We start from the raw sequence: 27,444 nt of genomic DNA, 5'->3' as shown, positions 1-27,444 counted from the left end.
CTTGTACTTCACAATCCAATTTGAAACCCCTTTGTATAGCTACTTAGAAATTAAAAGGAAGAAAAACCTTCACCACCTTTTTCCTCGTGTGCAGGGACAGAGACTTGAACTCAGCCTCTTGTTCCCTTTGGCCTCCTTGCTTACCACATGAGCCACCCGCCAGCCTGGTTACCTGGAGATGCCAGTCTTACACTTTGCTGCCCTGGCTGGCTGGCTTCCAATCCTGCAGGAGTCAGCCTCTTGAGGCCCTCAGACTAACACAGGTGAGCCGCTGATTTGTTTCAGGATTTTCTAAGGGCAACCAGGAAGTTACCCACATATGAGCCTTGGGCAGGTCCTCCCTGACAGTGAGACGAGTTTATTTCAAAAAAAGTCTTTTAATTGTTCAAAATAGCACAAAACAACATCGCACTATGGTAATATTGAGTCACGGGGTTACTCTACAATAGAGGAACGGGTGGTGCTGTTCTCAGAAAGGAGAAATCCAAGGGCGCTTGGGAGAAGAGACAGGGTGGGGGGCGGGGCAAAACAATGGGTCCAGGCTAGTGGCTGCAAGGTGACTAAACGTGACATTTTCCACAGAGAAATATACTATAATACACGGACCGGAGGCCCACAGGGTATGGGCCAGAGGTTGGGGGATAGGGTGGGGTGCTAATTCTCCCCTCCCCTGCTAAATCTCCAGGCAGAGCTGGGGAGACTGAAAAGGGCGGCTATTCAGTTCAAATCCTTCTGTGGCCTGCCTGCAAACCTTATTATTCATTGCCTAAAGCTTGGGTGCGGAGCCCAAAAATCCAGACCCCCAACCCTGAGTCTGGACCCCAAGGGAGAAGGGCTCAGCCTAGGAGACAACAGTCAAACCCAGAGCTGGTGGTCAGCCAACTCTCTAGGGATTACCTGCCACAAGGGCCAGCTCGCACCCTTGCCCCTCCCCGCCTTCCCGGCCCCCCTGCCCCCGCCCTCCCGCCCCCAGTGGCCCGACAGAGCCAGGGTCAATTTCGGAAACAATGATGCTGAGGGAGACGAGGCCTCTTCCAGGGGAGTGCTCACTCACGGGGCAGCTCACCCTTCCTTTGTCCCAGAGGCACGGGGACAAAGGGCACAGGGCTTAGTTGGAGGAGACTAGACTGGGTGTTGACTACCAGATCCTACACGGGAGCCCCCAGACCTCTCCTGCCCTTGCTGACCCCGCTGTTTTCTCCAGAAAAGATCCCTGTCAAGGATTAGCCAAGGAGAAAAAAAGAAGAGAAAAAAAAGTTACACGTTCTGTACACAGCTAACAAACAACAACAAAAAAGGGGGGGCCAAAAACCCCACACGCTAAGGCTAAAATTACAATAAAAATGTTAACTTCAATCTCAACTTAAAAAATACAACAAATGCAGCAGTTGTGAGCGGCGCCGGCTCCGGGCGCACGGAGGATTCTGGAGGATTCTGCAGCCGCTGCGCAGGCTTGCCTTCCAGGCTCCTTCCTCCCTTTTGCTTTTTCCTTCTTTCTTTTCTCTTGGTAAAGGGGGCATGGGGGGAAGGCGGGCGCACAAAGGCCTCTGAGAGGTGTGGAAGCTTCCTGGGGGTTTGCCTGGCGAGACGCGGCTGGCGAAGCGAGAGGCGGGAGGCGGGAGGTGGCGGGACACAAGGGCACTAATGTAACAGGACCTGACCTGGCCTCCAAGGAGGCAGCTGGCATGGGGCTCTCCCCTCAGTCCTATGGGCCTCTCCCCCTGATCCTGATCGCCCCTCAGCCGGGGGGGGGGGGCGCCAGGACCCCAGAACATGATTGGGCCTGGACTTGGAGAAGCGGGCACTATCCGCTCTGAATTTTTCTCTTCCCCCAAGGTCTCTGGAATTCTCCAGTCTTACTCAGTCCTGGGGCGGATGTTGGGTGGAGGAGGAGGGAGGGAAGGAGGGAGGAAGGGAAGAAGGGAGGAAGGAAGAGCCCAGCTCTCTCTCTCTCTCTCTCTCTCTCGCTTGCTCGCTTGCTCACTGCTCTTTCCAATCTGCCTTCTGCTTCCCCCCAGCAGCAATGGTTGAAATGTGCTTTCTTTCGATTCTTGTAAAAAAAGAGGCGGGAGGGGAACGCATGGTGGGTGGCCAGTGGCTGGTGAGGCGAAGTACAAAGGCCAGGCAGGCAGGGCGGAAGGGGAGGGCCCTGGAGGGTGCTTCCTGAAGCAGAGGGGGTCTGGAGGAGAATCCAGGTGCTGGTCAGCTCAATCTCACTGGCCATCTGCCTTCGACTTCTTTGGAGCAGATTTCCTTTGAAGATAGAAAAAAGGCAAGAGCTCAGTGAGGACTGGCGAGCACGGCGAGGCCCAGGACCCGGGACAGGCCGAGCCCTGAGCCCGCGGCCCCACCCCAAGCCACACAGGTGACAAAGAGGACTTGCTTACATCTCCGGAGAGGACATGGGCCGCTTGCTGGCTGGCTTGGTGCCTGAGCTGTCTTTACTGGTTTCTGAAAGGAACAGGGGATGGTGAGGAGACCAGTGAAGAGCTGACAGTGAGAGCCAGAGCCAGTGGCTCGCGCCTGTCATCTCAACTACTCGGGAGGCTGAGATGTGAAGGTCGCAGTAGGTAGCCAGCCCAGGCAAGAAAGTCCGTGAGACCCTGATCTCCATTTAACCACCAGAAACTTGGAAGTGGTGCTGTGGCTCAAAGTGATTCAGCAAAAAAGCTCAGGAACAGCCCCGGAGTTCAAGCCCCAAGACCAACCAAGGAAAAAAGCAGAAACAAAGGCTGAGAATGCTTTTGTGCCTTCTACCCCTGCCTCCATCGGGCCCCCTCTGTGCCCCCCCTTCAGGGCTACATCCCTTCGGGTCCTCCCAGGCCACAGCCTTCACTGCTCAGCTCCTGCCTGGCTGCCTTTCCTGAGCACAGGGGGCTGCCCCCCTCCCCCACAGATGCCACCACCTTGCCCGGCTGAGCCCGAGTACCCTCGTCTAAATATGCAGTTATGGTCTTGAGTCATGACAGGGTTCCACTCCAGAGCGAACGGCGAAAGACCCTCCAAGAAGCTCACACCTTGCCACCCGCGTGCTTCCAAGCCGCCTGAGTGTAGCTAGGGACCCTGTCCCACCTGCTACCTCTCCTGTACCCCCATACCTCTGGCTGTGCTCAGCCCTATGAAGCACCCACCTTGCAACCACCTCACTTGCGTGGCTGGGCCATAGCCCTTCTCATTCCGAGCGGCGATGCGGAAGATGATGGCGGGTTTGGTGGTATAGTCAATGTGGGCATTGGACAGGCTGGACGACTGCACTAGGCAGGAGGGGCTGGGCCCGCAGTACACTCGCATGAAGGCCAGCTGCGCCGGGGCCGAGCTCTTGGACTCGCCTCCGGCCTGGGAGCTCTGGATGGCCAAGTACACAGAGTACTCGATGATCTTGCCAGACGTCACTGAGGGCGGCTCCCAGGTGAGGTGGGCACCATCGGGACTCTAGAACCCAAGGCAAAGTCAAGCCGTGTCTTATTCAGCTGCTGTGGTAACTGCCCACCCTGCCTGTACTCAAGAAAAGGGGGCAAGGAGCTTCTAGAACTGACTGTTCCTAATACCCCCTAACGCCACACACATCCCATACACCAATCCCCTCTAACGCCACACACATCCCAGACACGGCCTCTCAAGTGGAAAAAGAGAACCAGGACACCAAAGTAGCCCTTCAAACACCTTATGTCACTAAGCGTATGAGATGCAGGGTCTTATCCCTGAGAACCCTGAGAAATGGCGCTCAAGGCATCAGAGCCCTTCAGGATACGTGCAGGACTAAAGAACACGCTGTCAGGCTGGGAAGGTGGCTCAGTGGTAGAGCGCTTGCCTTGCAGGCATGAGGCCCTGGGTTCGATTCCTCAGCACCACATAAGCAAAAAAAAAAAAAAAAAAAAAAAAAAAAAAAAAAGGCTGGAAGTGGCGCTGTGGGTCAAGTGATAGAGCCCTTGCCTTGAGCTGAAGAGCTGAGGGACAGCGCCCAGGCCCAGAGTTCAGGCCCCATGACCAGACCCCTCCCACCACAAAAAAGAACACGCTGTGCACGGGCTGTCTTGCATCCAGCGGCTGCTCACTGAAGCTTAGCTGCCAGGTTACCACAAAGTGAGGCTAAGAACATGGAGACCTTTTCCTGGTTACCCTGGTAACCAATGGCAAAACCAGGCTCTTGACATTCATTAACCACTAGGCAGCAGCCTTTCTCCAGGGGGTGGAGCTGCACCGGCCAGGCCCTCCCTGCCCACTGGTTGGCATACTAAATACCGCCTCCAGGTAAGACTCACTTTGCTAATTTTAATGGCACAAGGAGCTCCTGGAAAGCCAGGCAGACAGGTCTTAAAGGCCGATATCTCACTGAAGGGCCCCCGGCCACAGGCATTGATACCAGCAACACGAAACTTGTAGGCTGTGCCTGGCTGCAGCTCCTGCTTCTTCAGCTGGTTATAGTCAGGGACTGTGCTTGAGTCATCCTGGTGGGAAGAAGGCAGAACAGAAGAGAATAGCATGAAGCCAGCATGTCATCAAGAAAGCAAGCTCATATGCAAAATGAACCCCAAATGAACCCTGAGACAGGGACACAGGAGGTTTTATCTTTGTTGCTGTTGTTTTTGTTGCTGTTGTTTTTAAGGTACTTATATTATGTGATTTTTTTTGTTTGTTTTGTATGTTCTTCCCCCATGGTAATAATCCATTGTCACTGTATTTCATTCCAGCTCTGCATCTTGTAGATACATTTGTCTAATTTGGGGAGGGGAAGGAAAGGGAAATAATAAAATACTGACACAAGGACACAGGTTGAATCATTGTAACAATGAGATGTACAAGACACTGTTGAAAACAAACTTTACAACTTGGGGTGGGAAGGAAGGGATGGGGAGTGGTAACAATGCTGGATAGGAAATGGGACTCGTTACTCACATAACTGTAACCCCTCTATACATCACCTTTATAATAACATAAAAGCAGCGAGCTCTGGGCCTGGGGGCGGTGCTCATTGGCACAGCGCTGGCCTAGCACAGGTGAGGCCCCAAGCTCCATCCTCAGCACGTGTTTCCCATCCTGGGAAGTCTGCTGATGCCCCAGGACTCGGGAAGGTCAGCACTGGCTGCCCCTTCGCAGCAAGGCCGGGCATGGTGGGCATGGTGAGGCTGGAGACTGGGTCCTGGCAAAGAAGGACCAAGATCCCTTGCTTTGCTCCTGCTTTGGATGGAGGTGCCCTCAGGATTCCTGCTATTCAAGTTGGCCCAAGGACAGAGCGTTCGGTGAGCCCCAACTCTGGGTGGTGGCGCTGATCCTGCTTCTACAATACTTGTTTCATGTACCCCCCTGCACTGTTAGCTCCTGGCGTCACTTACATCCAACGGGACAGCATCTTCTGATGGCAGAAAGTAGTGGGTCACCATTACATTGGTGCCCTTAATGACCCCCACGTCAAACCACTGGTTCTCCTTTTTGACGGGGGCTTTGCTGGGTGGGGGTGGCAAGTCTGGTTTCTGGAAAATGTAAGAGAGATGAAATTAAGGACCTGGGGCCTGTTGGCAGTGCTGACCCCTTGACCCCCAGCACACACAACTCACCACGCCCAGAGTCTCAATGCCATTGGCCACTTCAGTCAGGGTAGCCGCAGCCTGCAGCTTTGCTGGGCTGGCCACAACAGGCTGGGGGGCCACGAACGTGTTGGACGGAGCCAGGCCTAGGAAGAAATAAAGAGTTCATGGAACTGAGCTGGGCGCTGGCAGCCCAAACTTACATCCTAGCGACTCAGGAGGCTGAGACCTGACGATTGCGGTTCAAAGCCAGCCTGGGCAGGAAAGTCTGTGAGACTCTATCTCCAATTAACCACCAGAAAACCAGAAATGGCGCTGTGGCTCAAGTGGTAGAGCGCTAGCTTTGAGCAGAGCTCAGGCCCTGGGTTCAAGCACCATAACCGACCAACTGACTGACACACTGACACACACCGACACACACACACACACACCGACACACACACACACACACACACACACAAACACACACAGAATTTGTGGGAAGGGCTTCTGCTCAGGGCCTGGACCGCTTGATATCACCATACCATCCACACATCCCCACGTCGCAACTCTAGCAGTAGGAAACGCCTTTCCCTCCATCAGCGTTCCCTGGGGGTAAGGCAGGACCCTGCTTACTTTCAGTGGCTGTAGAAGGCAGCAAGGCCACCGTGTTGGGGACAGCCCCGGCCAGCTCATTCAGACAGTTGCTCTCGATGGTTGGGTCATTGAGGCTGTCGGCGGGGGCCAGGGCCTCGGTGGGGAGGTGGTGCTGCTGCTGGGCCTGGGCTTCCTGCAGCTGCTGCTGCTGCTGCACCAGGGCGGCCAGCTCCTGCTGGGTCAGCACAATGGGGATGGTGGTGGCCTGGCCCTCCTGGCCTTCGGCTGAAAGGTGTCCCAGCTCAGCCTGGGTCACGGCCGCTGCCGCCTCGGAGGTATCCATGGGCTCCCCCGTACCTGTTCCAGGACCAAGAAAAACAACGACTCAAAAGGAACTCCGACCCCTGCCTGGGCCTGGCCCAATCCTCGCTGGGTAGCTGGCCGTGTCCCTGATACAGACCCAGACGCTCACTGTTACCAAGACCTCATTACCAAGACCTCGTTTCCCTGTAAGCTTCTGTCCCACCCCTACTGGGGGACAGGTTCTATACCCTGGCCAATGGGCTAACCCCCAGGCCGGCCCATCGGACACCTACCCCCACCCTGAGGCCCAAGGTGCCATTCCTGCAGGAGGTGAGCCGTGGCACCTCCACCTAGGGCTGTCATTTCTCCCCAGGGTGCCCATCCCCGGAGGCTGCCGGTTGGCACCTACCCATGACGGCCTGTTGGGCAGCCTGGAGCACTGCCTGGATGGCCAGGGCCTGAGCTTCCTCTGTGGCTGCGGCCTGGGCAGCTGCTTCAGCTGCCGCAGTCACCGCCAGCTCCTCGGGGGTGAGCCCTGTCACCATGAGCGTGGTGGTGCCCGCCTGGGCCTCAGCCATCAGCTCTTGGGGCAGGGACAACTGGTCTACTTCAGACTGCGTGGGCGGGGGCGGCTGGACCACCACAGTGGCCACTACTGCCGAGCTGGCAGGCTCCTGGCCCGAAGATGGGTCCCCCGTGCTGCTCAGATCCACGGCGGCCTGGAGCTCAGGGGTCTGGGAGGCTGTCAGGACCTCGGTGGATTCCGCCATCAGGGGCGTGGCGGTAGACTGCAGGAGTTGCCGGGGTGGCAGCTGCTGGCGGGGCCCTGGTGAGATCTGGAGTTCTTCCGGGGGCTGCAGGATGTCAACAGCAGAGAAGGGCATGTCAGAAGTTTCTGTGTTGGCTATGGTCACTGTTATGGTGGCCGGAATGGGGACTTCGGAAGTCAGAGCCCCTGGGGCAGTTTCAGTCAGTGATGAGATCTTCTAGAAAGGGAGAGAAGCCCCCGTCAGAGGGGAGGAGAGGGAGGCTAGAAGCAGGCAGTGAAGCCGAAAGAAGAAAAGAAACTCCCATCTTTCCCTGTAAACCTACAGCATCTTCCTCCCAGGCCAGCCTGACCCCATGCCAAGCGTGGCTGGGGATGGCTGGGGTGCTAGGTGTGGCCAGGCAGGGAGATATGGTTGAGGACTTCTCCCCTCCCCCCCAGTGTGACTCTTCTTCAGAGACGCTTGCTTCCCGCTTTCGATACAAGGGCACTGCACTCCCGTGGCCTTACTTTTATTACAAGCTACAGCAAATGACAAGCGATGGTGCACAGCTATGATAGGAAGGAGGTTTAGAAAGAAACCACCATCAGCAGTCTCTCAGCACGACTGGGCTCTGGCCTCCTGCCCAGTAGACACCCAGGTTGCCCTTTTATGGTCTGAAAAAGGAAACCGGGAGCAGGACCTTGCCCGGTACAACAGTGACATCTGGTGTCCAAATCTGGAACAGCAAGGGCCAGAGGCAAAACGGACGAAGGGGTCCTTTGGGGGCTCTTACCGGCACAGAGGGGCCTGGTACTGGTGTGGACTGTGTCACGGTGGTCACCGCTCGGGGCAGCGTGGAGGACACAGTCGTGGTGATGGCACTGGAGCTGGTGATGTTTATGCTGTCACCCTGGGTGCTCTCCGCTTCCCCCTGGTCACTGGCAGCTGGTGGGGGGTCTGGGGGGGGGGAGGTGACAAGGAGACTGGTTGGCCTCCATGGGGCTTCCAGTGTCCTGGAGGGAGGGCCAGCGGAGTGGAGACGGGCCATCTGCTAGACACCTTCGCAGGTGAGCGGTCGGCACAGCCACACATCCCTGCCCCACCCCAGGCTAGACTGGGAGGCTCCGCATGTGCTGGATTGGCGACAGGCTGTCCCGCCATCTTTGCTTTCATCCTCTCAGGTGTAGGCCACTGGGCCGCAAAGGCCTCCACTCACCTTGGTTTGAGCTCATGTTGGAGGTGACAGTGGTGGCTGTGTGCGTGGTGCCCGTCTCGTGGGTCTCACAGGGAGGGTTGGAGCACACCCTCTGTGTCGGGAAGGGAGTCAGCAATGAAGCACCGGCCTGGGAGGAGACGGCGGACTCTAGGGTCCTGTGAGCGGGGGCGGCGTCGGGCAGCAGGGCGCCCACACTGACTGACATGGTAGTGCCAGTGGAAGTGGTCTGGTGTGTCTCGCAGGGGTGGCCTGGTGGGGGCTGCTGCCCGCCATCGGGCTGGCCTGCACCCCCGTTGGCGGTGGCAGTGGTGGTCGTGTGAGTGGTGCCCGTCTCGTGAGTCTCGCAAGGCGGGTTGGAGCACACCCGCTGGGCGCTGCCCGCATTGGAGGTAGTGGCGGTGTTGGTGGTGCCCGTCTCGTGGGTCTCACAGGGTGGGTTGGAGCACACTTGGGTCACGGTGGCCGAGGGGCACAGCAGCGCCTCCAGGGCCGTCACAGTCATGGTGGTGCTGGGCGCTCCTGGGTGCAGGCTCTCATACAGGGGCGCGGGGATGCCCAGCACGGTGCCAGGCTCCCCGGCCCCCATCAAGGGGAGGGCCACGGTCGGTGCGTTGGAGGTGTAGGTGGGATGGGGCTCCAGCTGGCACCCGAGGAGCACGTCCTTGCTGCCGGGAGCGCTCAGGCTGGCTTTGCTGCTGCCTGGAGGGGCGGGCTGCACAAAAACAGGGCTGTGGGCCCCAGCCTCCAGGGCAGCGCTGGGCCTGAGCATGGGCCCGGCTGAGCGCGGGCCCCCGGTGGCCATCACAGTCATGGTGGTGCTTGTTGCGCACATCTGGCGGGCTTGGCACGGAGGCTTGACAGCGCCCGGGGCTCCCTCTGACACCCCAGGAGCCACAGTGATGCGGACCAGAGTGGGGGTGCCCGAGGCGCGACGGGCGTCTCGCTGCTGCCGGGCCCCCATGTTGGACATGGCCGTGGTGGCAGTGCTGGTGGTGCCCGTCTCGTGGGTCTCGCAGGGCGGGTTGGAGCAGCCGTGCTGCCCGGCTAGGTTGGACGTGGCTGTGGTGGCTGTGTTGGTGGTGCCTGTCTCGTGGGTCTCACAGGGCGGATTGGAGCAGACGCGGACCACGCTGCCATTCTGCTGGCCCACGGCAGAGGTCACGAGTGAAGCTGCTTCCTGTCTGTCACAAACAAACTGCACTTGGGTAGGCTGGGGGTGGCCCCCAAGGTTAGCCACCACGGTGGTGGTGGCGGTGTTGGTGGTGCCCGTCTCGTGCGTCTCGCAGGGCGGGTTGGAGCACACCAGGGTCACCGTGCCAGGCTGCACATCCCCTTGCCCCGAGTCAGCAATGGTGACCGTGGCCGTGGGCTGTTCTGTCGTAGGTGAGGCCAGAATGGACACAGGAAGGTCATGCACGGGCTGGGCCTCCACTCCACTGGGTGCTGTGATCAAAGTCACCTGGGTAGGCTGAGAGACGGGCTAGGGCAGACACGAGACTCCAAGTTAGTGCCAGGCATTATGTGAGGGCTCTCCCACAGGGCGGAGGTGCCACCCATGCCAGCTGGGCCCACCAGCTGTATCTCTGGATCTGCCATGGCGAGCAATCTCAAGATCAACTCGCTCTGCGATCCCAGGACACTGACTTGTTCAGAGACCAAGAAGGATCAGAGGTGGAGCTAGAGGCAAGCCCTCTGCCAAGAAAATGGAGCCTGTCCAGAATGTGCCAAAGTCACCCACACATGCTCCGCCACCTTTAGGAGAGCACAGCTTAAGAAAATGCATCAAGAGAAAAGCACGGTCTACGTGAGTAAGGACATCAACCGCCACATCCTCTACCCTGGTAAAAGAACCATCTTAATGCTTCCAAACTGGACTCTGCTCAAAATGCGCTGTCTGCGTGATGGGCGGCAAGGCAGGGACTGTGCAATGGGAATGCGCCCAGGTATGGAAATGCTGCCCGGCCGCCCACAGCCGAGCTGCATGGGTGGAGAATGGAGAGGGGCTGCGAGGCCTATGTTCCCGTGAGAGGGGGCAGATCCTCGGGGCCGGACTCACCTGCATGGTGATGGTGGGGGTGGTGAGGCCGCCGGCAGCTGTCAGGGTAGTCTGGGCTGCAGACACAGTGATGGCAGTAGGATTGATCACCTGACTCGAGAGGGTGGCAATGGTGCCCAGGGTGGTAATGGGTGTAGCCAGGGAGGCGCTGGTGCTGTGGGCCCCAGCGCCAGCAAGGCTGGTAGAGACGGTTCCCGTCACTGTGCCTAGGGTTGTGACACCTGAGGAAAAGGGAGGTAGAGGTAGAATGAGGCCTGCCGCCGCCTCCTCCTCCCGAGGAGCCTCTCTCCCTGAACGGGGTTGGGAGAATGCGAGCTCTGGAGGACAGCCATCGGAGGCAGAAGGCTCCAGACGGCACCTTCCACGACTCCCCCAGCAGACTAAGGGGAGGCGGCCACAGGGAGGCTAAAGGGATGGAGCCCAGCATTGCTGAGGACCTGGCCTGCTGGCTACACACCTGTGGTGCCCTTCACAACCAATGTGGTGACGGCTGGCTTGACAGCGGAGACGGTGACAGGGGTGACCAGGCGAACGCCGCCCATGGGCACGGTGCGGAGGATGGTGCCTGGCTGTCCAGGGGCCCCCTTTAGCACCACCTGGAACACCAGAGCAAAGCGCCGCCAACGTCACTCCCAGGCTGGCTGGACTGTGCTGCCCCTCCCAGGCCCATCAGGAGGGCACCTATGGCCTGCGGGGGGGGGGGGGGGCGGTGGACTGCCCTGGATACTGCGGTGAAGAGGGGCCGCAAGGGCCTCACCTGGGTCACTCCTTGCTGCCCGTGGCCTGTAGCAATCTTGGGAACAGCGGTGATGATCTTGGCGGGTGTTCCAGTCCCCGAAGTCATAACTTTGGTGGTGATGATGGTGATGGGGGACTTGATGCCGGGAGTGCTGGTCACGCCTGCATGGGGACACCGAGAGCGTCAGAGATTGCTTCCCCACACCATGCTTCTAAGCAGTTACCTATGCTGTACGACAGGAAGGTGAAAGCACTACCAATCAGGACCCTACCACCCCTCAGCAGCTCACATGCCTCACACCAAGGGACGGAAGAAAGTCAAGAAGATCGGCAGAGGGAGGGGCGGAAAAAAAGGTAGGAGGGAGCACTTGGTCTCCTACTTTCCCCACCCAAGTTACTCGCTGGCAAAGGACTCTAGGAAGCCGTAGGATGGAGAGCCTCCTACCTGTGGCACCCGCTTGGGTGATGATGGCCGACATGGGGATGGTCTTGATAATGGTGGTCGTGCCGGGTTTGGTGGTGCTGGGGGAGACACTGCTAATGCCCAAGATGGTGGGCTTGGTCCCGGCCCCACTGGCCTGAGTGGTGGTGATAATGGTGGTGGGCTTGCCGTCGGCTGAGGTCACCAGCTTCAGGATTGTCCCTGCTGGCAGGGGCCCTTTGGTCTGGAAAGGAGAAGATGGGGGATGAATGGCACCACTCCTGGGAGAGAATGCTTGCTGTAGGTACCCCAAGGAAACCAACACAGGAAAATAATGTGCAACACAACTGACTGTAATCTGGGACTGACCGACAATATTAATATTGTTCTATCCACTGAGCTGAGCCGGATGTATACCGGAAATAGAACGAGTCCTCAAATATACAAGGCAGGCTTGTTACTGTACTGTCTAATGGCGAGCTAAGCAGCTCAGAGAATGCTCTAGACACTGTGGGCAAATGTGACTGAGCAGCAGGACTCACTGAACCATACACACAAGCTTGTGGGATCTCCTGCAGGCAGAGAAGAAGCGAGAGTGTTCTTGTGGCGCAGTGCCCATGGTCTGGGGCCCATTTCCAGGAAGGCCTCGCAGCTTACCTGGATGATCTGAGTCACGGGGCCTGTAGACGCTTGGCCAGTAACAGCTGAAGTCTGAACTGGTTTGGTCTGGACCACTGACATCACTTTCCCCAGATTGGAAATCTAAAAAGGAAAGCATGAAGTAGGCAATGATCTGGAAACCAAACAAGGGCATGGCCTGGGACACACTTCTGGAGCTAGCCCGGGGCAACGTGTCACCAGGGGCAGCCAGTGCCTGTCACTCACCAGAGCACTGCCTCCTGGGACAGAGATAGGGCTTTTCACCAGGGTGATGGTCTTGGTGACACCGCCCACTACCGTGGTCACTACTTGGGCTTGCTGAGCCACCGTCACTGTTCCAGACTTGTGTACCGTGATGATAGGGCGGGTAGATGTGTTAGCTGCAGAGGACACAGATGTGCCCACTTGGGCAGCTGCAGTCTTCAGCATTCGAGTGGCTGGGTTGCTCACCTGGAGAAAGCAGAGGCAGGTGATGAGCAGGGTGCTGAGGCAGAGACTATATGTGCCAGCCAGAGGCAGAGACTATACGTGCGCATGAGACCACGTGCGCATGAGACCAAACGCCTGTGCCTCAGGCGCAACTGGCCATCCTCAGCTGGAGGCGCAGCTCTGTTTACTGAACGACAACCACAGGGCTCGCCCAAGGCCGCCACACACCGAAGGTTCACTGCTAACTCCACAGCCTGATGCCAGCACGGATTATGCCCTCAAGGGCTGGTCCAAAACCTCGTAGAAATCACTTCTTTAGAAATCACTTCTTTCCGACGGCTGCTCAGCATTAAGAAGCCCATAGCCCTGAAGCCGCTGGTTGAGAAGCAGCTGTAGAAGACAGATGCTCACCATGACAGGGGAGGAGGCCACCTTCACAGTGGCCGGGAGGGTGGTCGTGCCAGGTGTGACAGCCACAGTCTTGACAATGGTGGTCCCCGCTGGGACACTCAGCACAGTGGGTGCCGAGGAAGGGGGGATTTTCTGGGTGGCGGCGGCAGCAGCTGCTAGGGCAGCCATTCCACTCATCTGTGGGTTGCTGCCAATCACCTGTGGTGAGCACGAGGTGTGTGAGCCACGGGGACACCGACTTCTTAATTCCACAGCCTCCCCAGAACCTGCCAAGAGGCTCAGCAGCATCCTTTGCTTTTGCCTGCTGCTAGTCCCCTTGTTCCTAGTCCCCAAGAGCAAGGACTTGCCTCCCCGCCACTGAGCAGGAAGCCAGCCAAGAGGCAGGAGCTTCCAGGGTTCCACATCTTCTATAAAGACCACGGGGTCAGGCCTAAAGTGACGACAAATGCCTGTAAGCCCTGTAACTCAGGAGGCTGAGATAGAAGAACCACACGTTTGAGGGCAGCCCAGGCAACTTAGTGATGCCCTGTCTCAAAATAAAGAGCTGTTGAGTATATAGCTTAGTGGTAGAACACCTGCTTGGCATGCTCAAGGGGCCAGGGTTCTATATCCAGCACTGCAAAGCAAAACAAACACGCCAAAAAAAAAAAAAAAAAAAAAAAAAAAACCCTCACAGAGCCAAACAAAGCTCACTTCTCAGAGGCCTGGGTCAGACCCAGATGATCAGATTTTCCCCTCAGGCTCCAGGACAAGGAAGTCCACATCTAAAATGCCCCAAGGATCACATGGAAGGTTAGGTCCTTCTGTGGCATTAACTTATTAACTCTCAAGCCTGCCAGAGACCTCAGCCTCAGCAGCTTTCAGGACAGGACAGGCATATTACGCGCATACTGTAGACAGCAGAGATGCTGGGGGAGGTGGGAGCTCACCACCTCCCCCACCTCCCCCAGACCTATTTATTCTACCAGGCCAGAAATCCTGCATCTGTTCCCCCATATTCCCCAGCTCACCGTCCCCTGGGCACTCTGTGTGGGCACAACCATTCGTACACCAGCAGGCAGGGAGGTCACAGTAACAGGGGCTTTTCCAGCTTGACTGGCAGGCCGCATAGTGACCAATGGGGTTCCTGCAGTGGCCTGAGGCCCAGTCACTTTGAGAACAGCAGGGACACCTGATGAGACAAGAAGGGAATCAGGGATCAGCAAGTCGCCTTCCGCACAATGTCCTCTGCCAGAGGTTCAGTGCACACCTGTGCATGCTTTCTGTGTGGTTCTCCTGCACGCCCTCGTCGGTGCACAGTCCCCGTGAGCAGGACAAGGGGAGTCTCCTAAAGAGCCACCAAGCACCTGTTCACTGCGCAGCCCCTTCCTTCTGATCCCTCCCCCACCCCCACCCCCAGCCCCGGTCCGGTCCGGTCCGGTCTGGTCCCTGGCTTACCTTGAGTCCTGGCTGCGGTGGGCACAGCAATGGAGCTGCCTGGCACGGTGGGCAAAACCTGGATAGTGGTAGTGGTCGGGGGTGCAGCGGCGGCAGCGGCAGCGGCAGCAGCAGCTTGGGGCAGGAGCGTGATGCCTACTTGGGTCAGCGGCTGTACAGCAGGCGCAGCTGCTGCTGGGGCAGGGCTCTTGGGAGGGTTGGCAGGCACGGATGGGACTGGATTGGGTGTGGGGGAGGTGGCGGTAGCAGCCGTGGCAGGAATGTCATATTTCTGGAGCTGAAGAAGGTAACTGTCGGCTGTTGCCACTGCCCCCCAGCTCACCTCCAGAGAGTTGGTATTAGCTCGTACCAGTTGTACTCGGGCTGGGGGCGGTGGCTTTTCTGTAAGAGAACATCACTGGTAATGAGGGCACGGGGCAGGGAAGGGTCTGTTAGCTATGGGGCGGCGCAGGGCAGCATACCTGTCTCCAGGTACCAGAGGTCCTTGCAGCATACTTGGTTATTCCATGCCTTGCGGTAGCCGTCGCGCCCACTCCAAATGTACAGGCGGGTATTGATGGCGACTGCACAGTGGCCAGCACGGGCCCGGGGAATGTTGTCCTCCAGTGTGTCCATCAGAATGGTTTCCCAGGCCATGGTATCTAGGGATGGACAGCACTGAAGGTCAGCAGGGAGAATAGAAAACACCTATCCCTCAATTTCCAGTTGCTTTCCGGATTTTCTTTGTCAGGGTTAGGCTTCTGAAACCAGGAAGTGGTAAGAGTACTCAATGAAAACAACCAAAAACCCCAAAGCAAAAAGTATCATAAAATAAATAAAAGCCACACAACTGGTAGGGCACCTGCCTATCAAGTGTGAGGCCCTAAGTTCAAATCCCAGTACTACCAAAAAAGAAAAAAAAAAAAGATAATCAAAGTCATGCTCCCTCAGTTAAAAAAAAACAAAACAAAACACAGATCTTACACCTCCTAGAAACGTGGGTCTCACATGGTGGCGTGGGGGGTTATGGGAACCCAGGCACCACTAGGGTGAGCTGAGTACTATAATGTATGGGATCTGTGCAGGACAGTTTGATGATATCTGACAGCAACTCTTACCTCTGGGTTTTTTTTTTTTTTCCTCTCATTTTTCTTTTTTGTTGTTGTTTTGAGAAATGGAGTCTATGTTGCCAGGGAGGTCTCAAACTCCTGACTCAAGTCATCTTCCTGCCTCAGCCTCCTGAATAGCCGGGGCCATAGATGTGTATCACTGGCTAGCTACCTCTAGGCTTTGGGCCTTTGAATGCACTTGCACTTGAGGTAGAAGTGGTGCAAGGATACTCACAGGAGCACTGTGTGAACAAGTTTCACCACCACCATGATAGCAATGTAAAGACTGCAGCTGCTCACTGTTGAGTGATGTGAAATGATCTCCAAGATACATAGTCAATGAAAAAGGGCCAGTGGTCCTGGGGAAAACGTGTTAAGGACCCAGAGCTATTGTATGTATGTAGGATCCCTGAAGGCAGAGGGCATAAGAAACTGCTCATGTGGCCACGTGAGACCCGGGTAGGGGTGAGGGAGGCAGCACGCCGCGAGTGCCCGTGTACTTTGGGCCATCAAACTGTGTAACTGAAGGGCCTATCTGAATAGTTAGGAGGGGCACTGCTTCAGAGCACTCAACCCACTGGATATTTCTGGTGAATTCTAGGAGTCGAGGGACTGGCTTCGCTTCCTGCACACCCCACAAAGCTCTCAGGGATGAGGAGGGCTAGCCTCCCCAAGGCTTCTCCAAGCCCCAGGAGGCCATACCCAGGTTGAGACAAGCCAGCGTGTTGGTGCACTTCCACTCCTTCTCGTGTGTAGCCACTTTGACATCATCCATGACAAGAGGCACCCAGCCACCAAACACGTACATTCTGCAAGAGGATGAAGAAAAGCAAAAGATCATAGAGAATCTGCCAAGCTACCTCCTCTGCCCACAAAGTTCTCCCTCTACCCAGGAGTTTCTGGGGTACACAAAATCTTCTGACGTGGCCCTCTCTCAACTACAGGCTCAGCCCTCACAAGCGTGGTGTCACCTCTACAGCGAGAGAGCATCACTCAGTTCCTGTACAGCTCATCTTACCTACCACCACCCTTTACGATGCTGGCACTCGCAAAGACAGTCGCATTTAATGGAGGATGGAAAACAGGTCACATACACCCCCCCCCTTTTTTGGTGCTAGTACTGGGGCTTGAACTCAGGGCCCCGTGCTCATGCTTAGCTTTCTCGTCCAAGGTTGGTACTCTACAACTTGTGCCACATCTTCACTTCTGGACTTTTGTTGGTTAATGGAAGATAGTCTTGGGGATTTTTCTGCCCAGGTTAGCTCTCTCTAAGCATGGATCCCCTTTACCTCTGCCACCTGCATAGCTAGGAATAACAGGCACAAGCCATCAGAACCCAGACAGGTCATACTCTTGATGCAGTGTGACAGGTCCAGAAAGTCTCAGGCAGGGTTCCCTGTAGAACCCCTATACTGAACCTACCTTCTCTGGGTTCCCCCAGGGATTGTGATGGGAAAACGCCAGCCAGGCAAGCAAGAGGCCTCCTAGGGTCCTAAGGACTGTCACAACCAAACTGACTGGGTACACTTCAGGGACAGGGGAAAGGCTAGGCCAAGAAAAGCAGCTACTCACTTGTTTCCTATAGTAGTTGCAGAGTGGAGACTGCGAGGAAGGGGTGCTACCCCACTGAGGCTAGGCTTGTTCCATGTCAGCGTCTCTGTGGAGACAGAGAAAAAGGTTATCCATGCTCAATCAGACACAACCATTCTTCGGACACAGGCAAGGCAGGCTCTGACTCAATGCAAGCACTGTATCCCACATCTCCCAAACAACCAGATTCAGCATTTTCCAAAGGCGTTTCAGCCATCCTGGCAATCGAGTTTCTTCCAAAACAACTGAGTGCCTGCTACATGGTGGCACTATTTCCAGGGATGGAGTTGGGGGGGGGGGGGGGGGCGGGCGTGGAGCTCATCTTTCAGCTAATGAACTTCACTTCATTTTTTTCTTCCTTTTTTTTTTTTGGTTCAGTTGTGGGGCTTCAACTCAGGGCCTGGACGCTGTCCCTGAGCCTCTTTGTGCTCAAGGCTAGCACTCTACCACTTTAGCTACAGCACCACTTCCAATTTTTTTTTTTTTTTTTTATCAGTCGTGGGCCTTAACTCTGGGCCTGAGCACTGTCCCTCAGCTCTTCAGCTCAAGGCTAGTGCTCTACCACTTGTGCTACAGCGCCACTTCTAGTTTTCTGGTGGTTTATTGGAGATAAGAGTTTCACGGAATTTCCTGCCCGGGCTGACTTTGAACCGGGATCCTCTGATCTCAGCCTCCTGAGTAGCTAGGATTACAGGCATGAGCCACTGGCGCCCGGCTACACTTCCAGTTTTTTAGTAGATAATTGGAAATAAGAGTCTCATGGGGAATTTTCTACCCAGGCTGGCTTTCACACTGCGATCCTCAGATCTCAGCCACCTGAGTAGCTAGGATTATAGGCATGAGCCACCAATGCCTGGCTATTTCTGGCTTTTGACGGTTCATTGAAGAGTGCCACAGACTGCCCTGCTTGGATTGGCTTTGAACCAAGATCCTCAGATTTCAGCCTCCTGAGTAGCTAGGATTATAGGTGTGAGCCACTGGTGCCTTTATCTTTCTTTTAACAAATGCTACGAGCACAGGGCAAAATAACGGATTCCATACCTAGGGAGCACCAAGCATCCTGTCGTCAGCCATGTGGCGTGGAAAGACCTAAGGGGGATGCATAGCCAGCAGATTGCCTTGGCTCTGAGGCTACTAGAGGCGTAGCAGCATCTTACCAATGTCCAGGGTCCAGAGGTCCCCCAGCCTGCAGCCACTCATCCCTCCATAGATCACCAGCTTGGATTTCTTATTATCTTTCTCAGTGTAGACCACAGCAGTATGAGACTCCCGTGGTGGGGGAAGGACCCCGTAAGTGATGGGGATGTCCCAGGCTACCACTCCGGAGCCTGGTCGTAATTCCAGGATATATAAATCATTCAGGTACCTGATGAAGAAAGAGAAGTTATAGCAGGCCTCGTTTGCATGCAGAAACTTCACCAGGTTTAACCACACTGGACCCTCCAGAGACTATAAAGAGCAAAGGCCATGTGCATTCCGAGTTCCTCTTCTACCCTTGCCACTGAGGAAGGGGCTGCCACAAGCTCTCAAGGACAAGTCCAACTGGAGTAACAGGAGGGGTGTATGAGGCGCGACGGCAGCCTCGAGTTCACACCCAGTGTAGGCCCCTCCAGGCTGCCCTGCTCACAAAGCCAGGCATTATATAAAGGCCTCTGTACAGTGAGGGGGTGTCAGCTTGGGACTACCTCCAGACAGAAAGGCTTTTGGCCACGGGCCTTGGAAAATACCCATCAGGAAACTTGCAGGCAGCAGAGGCTGAGAAGGAAGGAACCCAGCTCGAACTTGGGTCTGAGGAATAGGGAGCAGCCCAAAGCAAAACAGGGTTCTGCCGTCTTGCATAGGCCTCTTTAGGGTTTTAGGTTTCAAAATCAAAAAGCTTGGTACTGGGCATCTAGTGTCACCCTCGCTGACTACTCAGCACAGAAGATGAGGTAGCGGAGGTTAGTTTGCTGGCACATCCAACGTTATTTTCTGTGCCAGTACTGGGGCTTGAAATAAGGGCCCGGGTACTGTGCCCACGCTGTTTTACTCAAGGCTGGTGCTCTAGCACTTGAGCTATGGGCTCCACTCCTAAGTTTTTCTTTCTTTCTTTGGTGAATTAGAGATGAGTCTCACAGACTTCCCTGCCCGGACTGGCTTTGAACCATGACCCTCAGATTTCAGACTCCTGAGGAGCATGATTACAGGCGTGAGCCACTAGCACCCGGACCATCTGACTTTGGAATTCCAGTGAGCCCTGTGCCTGGGCAAGCACACCTACCTAGGCTGGGGTCTATAGCACAAAAGGACAAAGCCTCACCTTGGAATGTTGTTCTTGGGGTCTTCACTATCATTGGCCAGACCCCCAAACAGGTAGCATTTGTTGCCCACAAGGGAGAAGCTGTGCCCAAGCCGAGGGCACGGAGGGGGTCCATTTTTGGGTGTCTTTGCTTTGAGTCTCTTCCACTCCCATCGGCTCGCCTGCAAAATGAAGACAGCCTCATTCATTTGTGTCAAACTCCAAACCCCTGACAGAAAGAGCACCACAGGGGTGATGTGGGGCCAGAGGAGGCAGTGTGAGAACCCGGGCCTATGGATAGATAGGCAGCTTCTGGGGAGCTATACACTCCGTTACCTGCAGCTCGTAGAGGTCGTTGCTGTATTTCCCATATTCCACCATCCCACCAAACACTAGCAGGCGAGTACCGTCACACACGAAGCCATAGGCTGCACACCCTGGAGGGATGTCCCCTCGCACAGCTGGGATGAACCACTGGTTGGTTGCTGAGGGGGAAAAAATGAAGCACAAGTCAAACACCTAGGAGTCTCTTATTACTAAGCCTCCATTCTTAGTCCTCCAGTCTGGTACCTTCCACCCCATCTAGTCGTCAAACATGGCCAAAGAAAGGAGGGGCTGAGCCACAGTACACTGTGACTTGGGCCCCATCGCTGTCACCTCGGGCCACTCTAGTCAAGCCATCTGCCAGAGTCTTGGACTTCCAACTACACAACTGCCCACGTCAACCTGCTTTGGTCAAGGTCATTTCAGCAAGCAGGAAGTCACTGACCAAGATAATTCATCAGTTTCTGGGGCTCTCTCTAACTACTGACTTCCTTCCCTGATTGTTCACAGGATCACCACAAACTTCTATGCCAAAAGTGCCCCCTGGGGCCCCATGCTCCCCCTGCCTGCACTACAGGGTCAAGGGAGCCACAGCAAACAGCTGCACCTGTGGGGGGGTCAGGGAAACGCAAGGGCAGGAGGCCAACACCTCCTATGCAAACAGCTGGTGGCCTGGCGGGGGGGGGCACAGCCAGACCCAGCCTGCAGGCAGAGAGCGGTGGAGACAAGAATCCAGCCTCTGCTCTAACCTCCCAGGCCTCACTGTCTCCTACTCCGACTTCTCGTCTCCTAGGTGATGGTCTACAGGCTCTGTGGCAGCGCCAGTGCCCCTCCCCCATGGCCACCATGCCTACACCACTCCAGAACACTCTCAAGCCAGAGGTGGCAACCACAGCAAGGACTATGGTGACAGCAGCTTTTCAAAAGCCTTTTACACTTGCAGCCTCTGGTAAGGATGGCACCATTCCCTACTTTACCTACCTGGTGCCCTGCTTCTTCACCCAGTCCTCTGTGCCTCTCACATCTATGGTGCCAGGACTGCCCAGATAGTGACACGGGCAACTGTCTTCCTCTCTCACGCAACTTTACTTAAAGGACATGTCCCTCTCCCCAAACCCCAAGCTGGGGACCAGATACAAATGCATCAGGCCCAAGTCAGTTTGGTTAGATCTAAGGAAGCGAGCTACAAAAAGGAGGTGAAGCTCAGGCCCAGGGGCAGTGGCTACAGCAGGGGAAAAATTTGTGAGTCAAGACAAGACTGGCGCCTGGGGAGCTGACTGGGAGACCAGGATAGTCCTGTGGGAGGAGACATCTTGGAAGGCTTCTGAAGACCAATCTAGGGTGCTTACTGCTCCGCAGCCGACTTTCCCCACAGGAATACTAGGATACTGTGATAGAAAAAAAGAAAATATAGCTGGGTGCTGGTAGTTCACACCTGTAATTATAGCTACTCAGGAGGCTGAGATCTAAGGATCAAGGTTCAAAGCCAGACTGGGCAGGAAAAGATCAAGAGACTCATTCCAAAAAGCCAGAAGTAGCACTGTGGCTCAAGTGGTAGAGCACTAGCCTTGGGCAAAAGAGTTCCAGCCCTAGGAGTGGTGTGTGCGCATGCGTACACCCCCTCCCACCCCCCACAAAACATATGGGACTTGGAAACCAAAAGCTCTATGAAAGTAGAGAACAGGAAACCCTGTTATTTCTATCCTTATTCAAATGCATCTCCAAAGGGGAGGCTAGCCATTATCTACCCTCAATGCACCCTAAGAACTCAAGTCCTAAGCCATCAGTCTGAAGGTTCCAGTGTCTGGCAGCCTTGCAGGAGGAGTGTCTCTTCACACCCTCTCCACAGGTGCTTTTGGAGCAGCTGCTGGGTGCCTCAGTGGCTTAGCTGAGTCACTGAGAGACTAGAGGCTGCCTAGCACCCATCCGCTGCCATCTTCCTGAAGTAGTGCTGGAACTGCCCATACACAAGAACGCGTGTGCGCATGCATGCACTCACACCAGATGCCAGCTCGCTGCCTCGTTCTCATAGTGCAAACATGAAACAAGAAAACCAGGAGTTTGCAATGCCAAGGCAAATCAACCTTGCCTATGTTGGGATAGAGGGCCTCACCCAATCCCCAGGAGTTTCCTCCAAGTTACCAGGAGAAAAGCCAATAGAAGGCAGCCTCTGACTGCCTCAGCGTAGCTGTCAGTTGATAAAGGAGAGAGCCTAAGAGGGCTATGACTCACCTGAGGTCACTGGAGCAATCAGAGAGATGAACCCAGTTGCTCACTTAGAATGATCTGCCCATTGTCCACGTAAGGGGCAGCCAGCAGCTACCCTCCCTCACCCGCATGTGCACAGCACCTAGCTAAGAGCCATCAGTCAAGGATGAGGACAAATGGTTAAGAGGCAAATGAGCCCGAGCCACAGCTTTCCCACCACACTGATCACCCTAGCTGGCTCAACCAGAAGTGACCTGCAATACTCCCTAGCCTCCAGATGACCAGCCAGCTTTTTTGGTGCACCAACAGGTGCTGAAGTAGTTCTAGAGTATTTCAGGCAAGGCAGGGACTCTTCCCATCAAAAGAGTTTGTTGGGGAGTGCAGATCCTAGTAGGGAGGTAACTCTGTCACTCCTCATTTCACCCCCTGGAAGAGCACAGTGAGTTCTCCTCTTCTTGTCTTTTAAGCCCAACAGCTACACTGTCTCCCCTCTTATCACGTGTATGTGTGTGGGGGGGGGTATCCTGCAACTCAATCCCAGGGTTCCTTATTCTGGACATGCCCTGGCACATCGCTTACTACCCTCCAGGCTGACTGACAACAGAGGAGAATTTAGGGGGAAAATAGGGCACCCAGTTGTGGAACTCTGAGTGAGGTACTATGTCCACCTTCCCTTTCAACTAGGACAAAACCCACTTCTGCTTCACCAGGTCTCCCATCCCTCTTCATAGGATGCCAATTCCATTGGTAGTTGCTGCTGTCCCTTCACGACCTAGAGACTGACACCCAAGAAGCAGAGCAGATGGTCAAGTTTGAGAAGTCTGCTTCCTTTGTGTTCGATCTGTCACATCAAAGCATTTCTGGTGCAGCAGGCCCCATGCGATGAGGCAGAAGAGCTACTTCCTATCTCCCATCTGGTAGAAAGGCTGTGAACCCTCCTCCAGCCAAGGGAAGCACACCTGTAAGAGCTGAGAATGGAGTGGACCCCTGGGAACAGAACAAATGTAACAGAGGCATGACTGGCTTCTGAGAAAAGGTAACACTGTAGCCAGGCCCTGAAGGGTGAAAGAGATTTCAGGACAAGGCCAACTACTGGGCTAAATCCAGAAGTCTCTTGGAGAATGTGGTAAGAAGTGAGGAGGGACTGCTGAGGCGGAGGGAGAGCAGATGTGATACCAGTTTCACTTAGTGATCAGTTAGCTAGGCATAGCAACAGAGGGAAAGGGAGGTGCTTTAAAGGCGGCAGCTGGCAGCCAGTTAACTGAGACACAAGCGGGACAGACAGTCCTGGTGAACGTTGGGTTCCCGCCCAATTCCTCCACCAGCTGGTGGAGGTGACCCTGGGCCTCACTTCCCCTCTTTGGACACCAATTTCCTCAGCGACAGAAACAAGGAAGTCCCATTCAGTATCTCCCAAATTTCCTTCGAGAGTCCATGACACTGACAAACCACTGAGGCCAAAAAAGGCAGCAAGGGCAAGCAGTCACACGCACGGCGGCTTCAGCAGGGTGCGCTCCACTCCAACAGGCGCTCTCAATCCTTTGGCTCAGGGCCTCTGGGTAATCTACTTTGTCTCATGGAAATGAAATTCCCTGAGGACAAGAATAGCAGCTACCCTACCACCTACCAAAGGCCAGTCAACGGCCCCCTCTGGCGTTGTGGTAGCTGCCACCGAAGAGGAAGAACCTGTGCTTGCTTTCTGTCTCATACTGCACCCCATACATCATCACCTCCAGACTGCACTGCTGACCCAGTCAGCAAGGAATGCACACCCCAAGAGCCTTCAGTACTGAGCAAGGCATCCAGACACGCCTGGTCTTCAGAGAAAAGCCTTTTCATGGGCTGATTCCACAGAAGGTGCTAGGGGCAGAGTCAGGGGAAGAATACCTTCTCCAAAACCAAGGTAAGTAAGTGGGAGAGGCTGCAGTTGGAAAGGCCGGGCAGCCAGGATAGCATCAAGACCCATGAGCTGGGCACATCCTGGATCTGCCAAAATAATGGACACAGCTTGGGGAAGAACAAGTCTCCTAGTTGCTCTTTCAAGTCACCTAAGAAATACCTTGTGATGATTTCCAAAATGCTACCCTGACTGTAAAGGATGGCTAGCTAACACCCATCTTATCTTTGCAGACTGGTTAACAGAATGAATGCCAAAGTGGTCAATTCATTTTAATAAACTAATGAATATGCAGAGGCCCCAGGGAGCCAAGGCAGGGCCTGCAGTGGACTTTGGAGCTGACTGTAATTAGGCCCCTGCCCTACTTTCTAAAATTGCATTTCCCTGCCAGGGAGCCTGCTCCAGGCCTTAAGAGAAAGTTGGTCCAAGGAGCAGAGCCCAGTGCCACTCCTGGCTAGGGCATCTCTAAAAACAGCCCTACCACCAGAGAGGTTCCATCCCTGCCCTTGGCTTTAGCTTACCGGGCTAATTCCTGTCCCTGCAGCTGCCTGGGCGCAAGCCCCAGTGACCCCCCCCCCCCCCTTTCCTGTGGAGGCCCTGAGAAAAGCCCTGCTCCCTAGAGGCAACAGGTGCCGAGGAGACCAGGAATGCAAAGAGTGAGCAGCAGCACCCTGCCAACCTTTCAAAGTCAACTTGGTAGGGGGAAATAACCTCAGAGGCACTGGAGGCCCGCCCCGCACTTGCACCAAAACTCTCTCTCCTGCTGCCTGTTGCCAACCCTGGAGCAAGTCGACAACTGAGGCCAGTCAGAAAAATGGCGCTTGCTGCACCCATCAACGCAAGAGGAGGTGCCTGGGAGTGACCAGTAGAGCTGTGGGAAGATGAACGAGGGAGAGGGGGCAAAGGAGCTGGCAAGTAGCCATGGCATACAAAGCAGTGCTTCCTGAAGCCCACCGGCGCAGGCTGCTCCTGCCCTGCTGCGGTCCTCCACACTCACAGCCCAGGCTCCACGAGACTGGAGCAAGGCGAGGGTCCTGAGGGCCACTGTGCTACTCGCGGGCCAAGAAGCCACCACAGGGGAAGGATGGGATAAAGCTGTGGTGATGAGGCAGCAGGCTTGCTGCCCTAGAGACTCAACACGGCGACCAGGCAAGGGACATGTGGCTCCCATGAGGGAAGGGGCAGAGGCCAGATGGTGTGTCAGCTATACCTGCAGAGGCCCCTCACAATTAACAAAAGCTTGGTTTTAGGAGGGAAGGGAGAAGGGGCAGGATAGCCGCTTCCCGTGACACTCAAGAGGGAAAGTGCTGGACCACCTGGCCTACTGCAGGGACATGAATTCATCTCCTCAAGGGAAGGGACCAGACTGGGGGAAAAAGGGATCTCTCTGTCCCTCCTCCCCACATGCACATGCACTCACACACAATAAATAAATAAATAAAAAGATGCAGAAATGCCAAAGGCAGAAGGATGCACACCCACTTATCCTATGGGTCTCTAAGAAGCCAGAGGCATAATGTGGGAAGTGGTTCGGTAGGCTGTTACAACTCTCGCCCCTGAGAGTGCTTTCCTCGGTTTTACTAGAGGCAGAGAAGGTATTTGTAATCTGGAATTGGTCATTTCTCCTGAATGGGTATGGGCACCTAGGATGAGGAAGAGAAGAGGGGGGGCCACCTCCGCCCTCCTCCTCCAGCCGGGTAACGGGAGTACGTCGGAAGTCACCAACCGTGCGATACCCTACTCCTGTTCCCTCCCCTCCGGACCACGGCGTTGCATCCAAGTAACAAAATGTAACACCGAAACCCCGCAAAGTCCGGGGGTGTCAGGATGGGGGAGAAGACCGAGGAAAAGCAGAGAAACCGGCAGAGCAAAACGGGGAGCAGAGGAGTGCGGAAAGGGAGGGGGAAGGGGGGGAAGGGAGGGAGGAAAAAGAGGCGGAGGGAAGGGGAGGGGATGAGCAGAGAGGGAAAGAGGGAGAGGGAGATGGAGGGAAGGATCTAGGCGACCCAGCGGGCTTTGCACTCACCCGTGTTATACACGTGCAGTTCGTCCACTATCCCTTCATTGCCGCCGCCAAATACCACGATGAGCTCCTTGATGGCCACGGCTCGATGGCCGTGGCGGGGTCGGGGCACGGGACCCGACCAGCCCACCACTCGCTTCCAGCGGGGCTGTAAGAGCACCGCTGGCGAGTTGGCGGGCGACACGGCCGAAGCCATGGTTACAGGAAAGGGTGAGGTGGAACGAAGTTGCCGAGCAGGAAGGGAGACCCTCAATTCCGAACACACACCCCCTTTGGTCTAAGGCAGCTCTCACAGAGAAGCGGCTGTTCACACCGCGGTAGACGACTCCATGGAGGCCGCCATCTTAACTACCCCCCTACCCTCTGGCTCTTCCCCTTCTTCTCGCTCGCCCGGTCTTCTCGCAAGATTCCCGGAACTGTCGAGCACCTAGGCCCAAAAAGCTGGAGGCCACCGAGTCCCGCCGCCCTGACTATTTGCCTGGATCCTCCGGCTTACAAGCTCGGACGAGAGGCTCTGGGAGCCGCCATCTTGAGACGCCTCTCTCTCCTCCCTTCCTCAGTCGTATCCCTCCCCCGCCGGAAATGGCGGAGCCCCGGCCCGGTTCCCACACCCCCAAGTGCTCAGCACTGGCTGGCTTCCGGGGCGGGTGGAAAGGAGCCACAAACGCCGTGATCGTCCCAACCCCGCCGGCGCTTAAACCACAATTGTGGGAGTCGCCATCTTGAGACCGTCCCGCTTCCCCGCCCAGCAGTTAGTAGAGCCGCCACTCCCAAAACAACCTCGACACTCCTAAGGAATGGAGGCGCGCCCAAAGCCAAGGCAACCAGACCGATCAGTCAGGGACTTCCCGAGAGCACAGGCCGTACAGGTCGTGAGGTCTTGCACCTCTCCGTTGAGTTCGTCTCCTGCTCAGGCTGCGCCTGTTGCCCTGGGAGCCGCCATCTTGAGACTACCTCCCCCTTCCCCCCTATTCTCTTCCTCTTGGGTTAGTTCTTCCAATGCAAACCAAATGCAAGGCAGTGTCCAGTCTTCGCTTCCCTCTTTATGACTCCTTCCCACAGGAGCCGATCCAAAGAGCCAGAGCTAGGCCGCGAGGTGGCAACTGTACGGCAGGAGGAGCGGTAACGGCAGGGCTCTCATGCCTCCTCCCTGGGAGCCGCCATCTTGTGTAAAGAAGTAACAACTAAACATGGCGGCGGCGGTCGGGCGAGGGGGTGGAGTCGGCCTACGTCATCGTTCCCCCGCCCGCGCATGGCTACGCCTCTGGGCTCAGTTCTCTTAAAGTCCCCCACTGCTTGCAGACCTGCAGGCCGGCGCTGGTACGCAGTGGACTAGGGCTGTAGCTGGGCTTGAGTCAAGTGTGCAAGTGTGCTCCGCCCCACTTCCCTCCCTCCCAGGGCGCCTCCACGCCTCCGCTCTGGGAGCCGCCATCTTGCCACTTCTCGCCCGGCCGGCCGTGGGCGTCAATAGCGACTTTCAGCACAAAACAAAGATGGCGGCGGCACTTGGGGATG

At 55.9% G+C, this 27,444-nt stretch overlaps 1 protein-coding gene across 4 annotated transcripts; it reads right to left on the bottom strand.

Annotated features, from left to right (window-relative positions):
- Window positions 1–27,132, bottom strand: Hcfc1 (host cell factor C1). 4 transcript variants are annotated; one of them, XM_070039481.1, is made up of 27 exons: window positions 25,933–27,131; window positions 19,814–19,962; window positions 19,499–19,659; window positions 18,357–18,565; window positions 17,182–17,266; window positions 16,312–16,418; window positions 14,983–15,162; window positions 14,871–14,902; window positions 14,522–14,798; window positions 14,095–14,255; window positions 13,085–13,282; window positions 12,470–12,694; window positions 12,242–12,346; window positions 11,609–11,828; window positions 11,183–11,325; window positions 10,883–11,021; window positions 10,426–10,646; window positions 8,370–9,849; window positions 7,947–8,110; window positions 6,814–7,258; window positions 6,141–6,458; window positions 5,556–5,671; window positions 5,334–5,471; window positions 4,263–4,448; window positions 3,132–3,432; window positions 2,388–2,451; window positions 1–2,253 (listed from the first exon to the last, which is right to left on the bottom strand). In XM_070039481.1, the coding sequence occupies exons 1-27, from the start codon at window positions 26,123–26,125 to the stop codon at window positions 2,214–2,216; spliced, it is 6,057 nt and encodes a 2,018-aa protein (XP_069895582.1). In that variant the 5' UTR covers window positions 26,126–27,131; the 3' UTR covers window positions 1–2,213. The 4 variants fall into 4 exon arrangements, with proteins under 4 accessions (XP_069895582.1, XP_069895580.1, XP_069895581.1 ...); XM_070039479.1 differs by having other exon boundaries at window positions 6,814–7,390; window positions 14,522–14,902; window positions 25,933–27,132; XM_070039480.1 differs by having other exon boundaries at window positions 14,522–14,902.
- Window positions 27,133–27,444: the final 312 nt, after the last annotated feature.

Source organism: Dipodomys merriami, unplaced genomic scaffold (assembly GCF_024711535.1).
Source record: "Dipodomys merriami isolate MVZ:Mamm:240054 unplaced genomic scaffold, mDipMer1.0.p SCAF_3, whole genome shotgun sequence".
Taxonomy (NCBI): domain Eukaryota; kingdom Metazoa; phylum Chordata; class Mammalia; order Rodentia; family Heteromyidae; genus Dipodomys; species Dipodomys merriami.
The sequence above is the reverse complement of the archived record's forward strand: the minus strand, read 5'-3'. Positions and strand labels throughout refer to the sequence as shown.

Coding starts and splice junctions, on each gene's coding strand:
- Hcfc1 (XM_070039479.1), bottom strand. CDS start 26,125: ATGGCTTCGGCCGTGTCGCCCGCCAACTCGCCAGCGGTGCTCTTACAG. Junction 8,111..8,369: donor CAACATGAGCTCAAACCAAG/GTGAGTGGAGGC, acceptor CCCCCCCCCCAG/ACCCCCCACCAGCTGCCAGT. Junction 6,459..6,813: donor TGCCCAACAGGCCGTCATGG/GTAGGTGCCAAC, acceptor GTCCTGGAACAG/GTACGGGGGAGCCCATGGAT.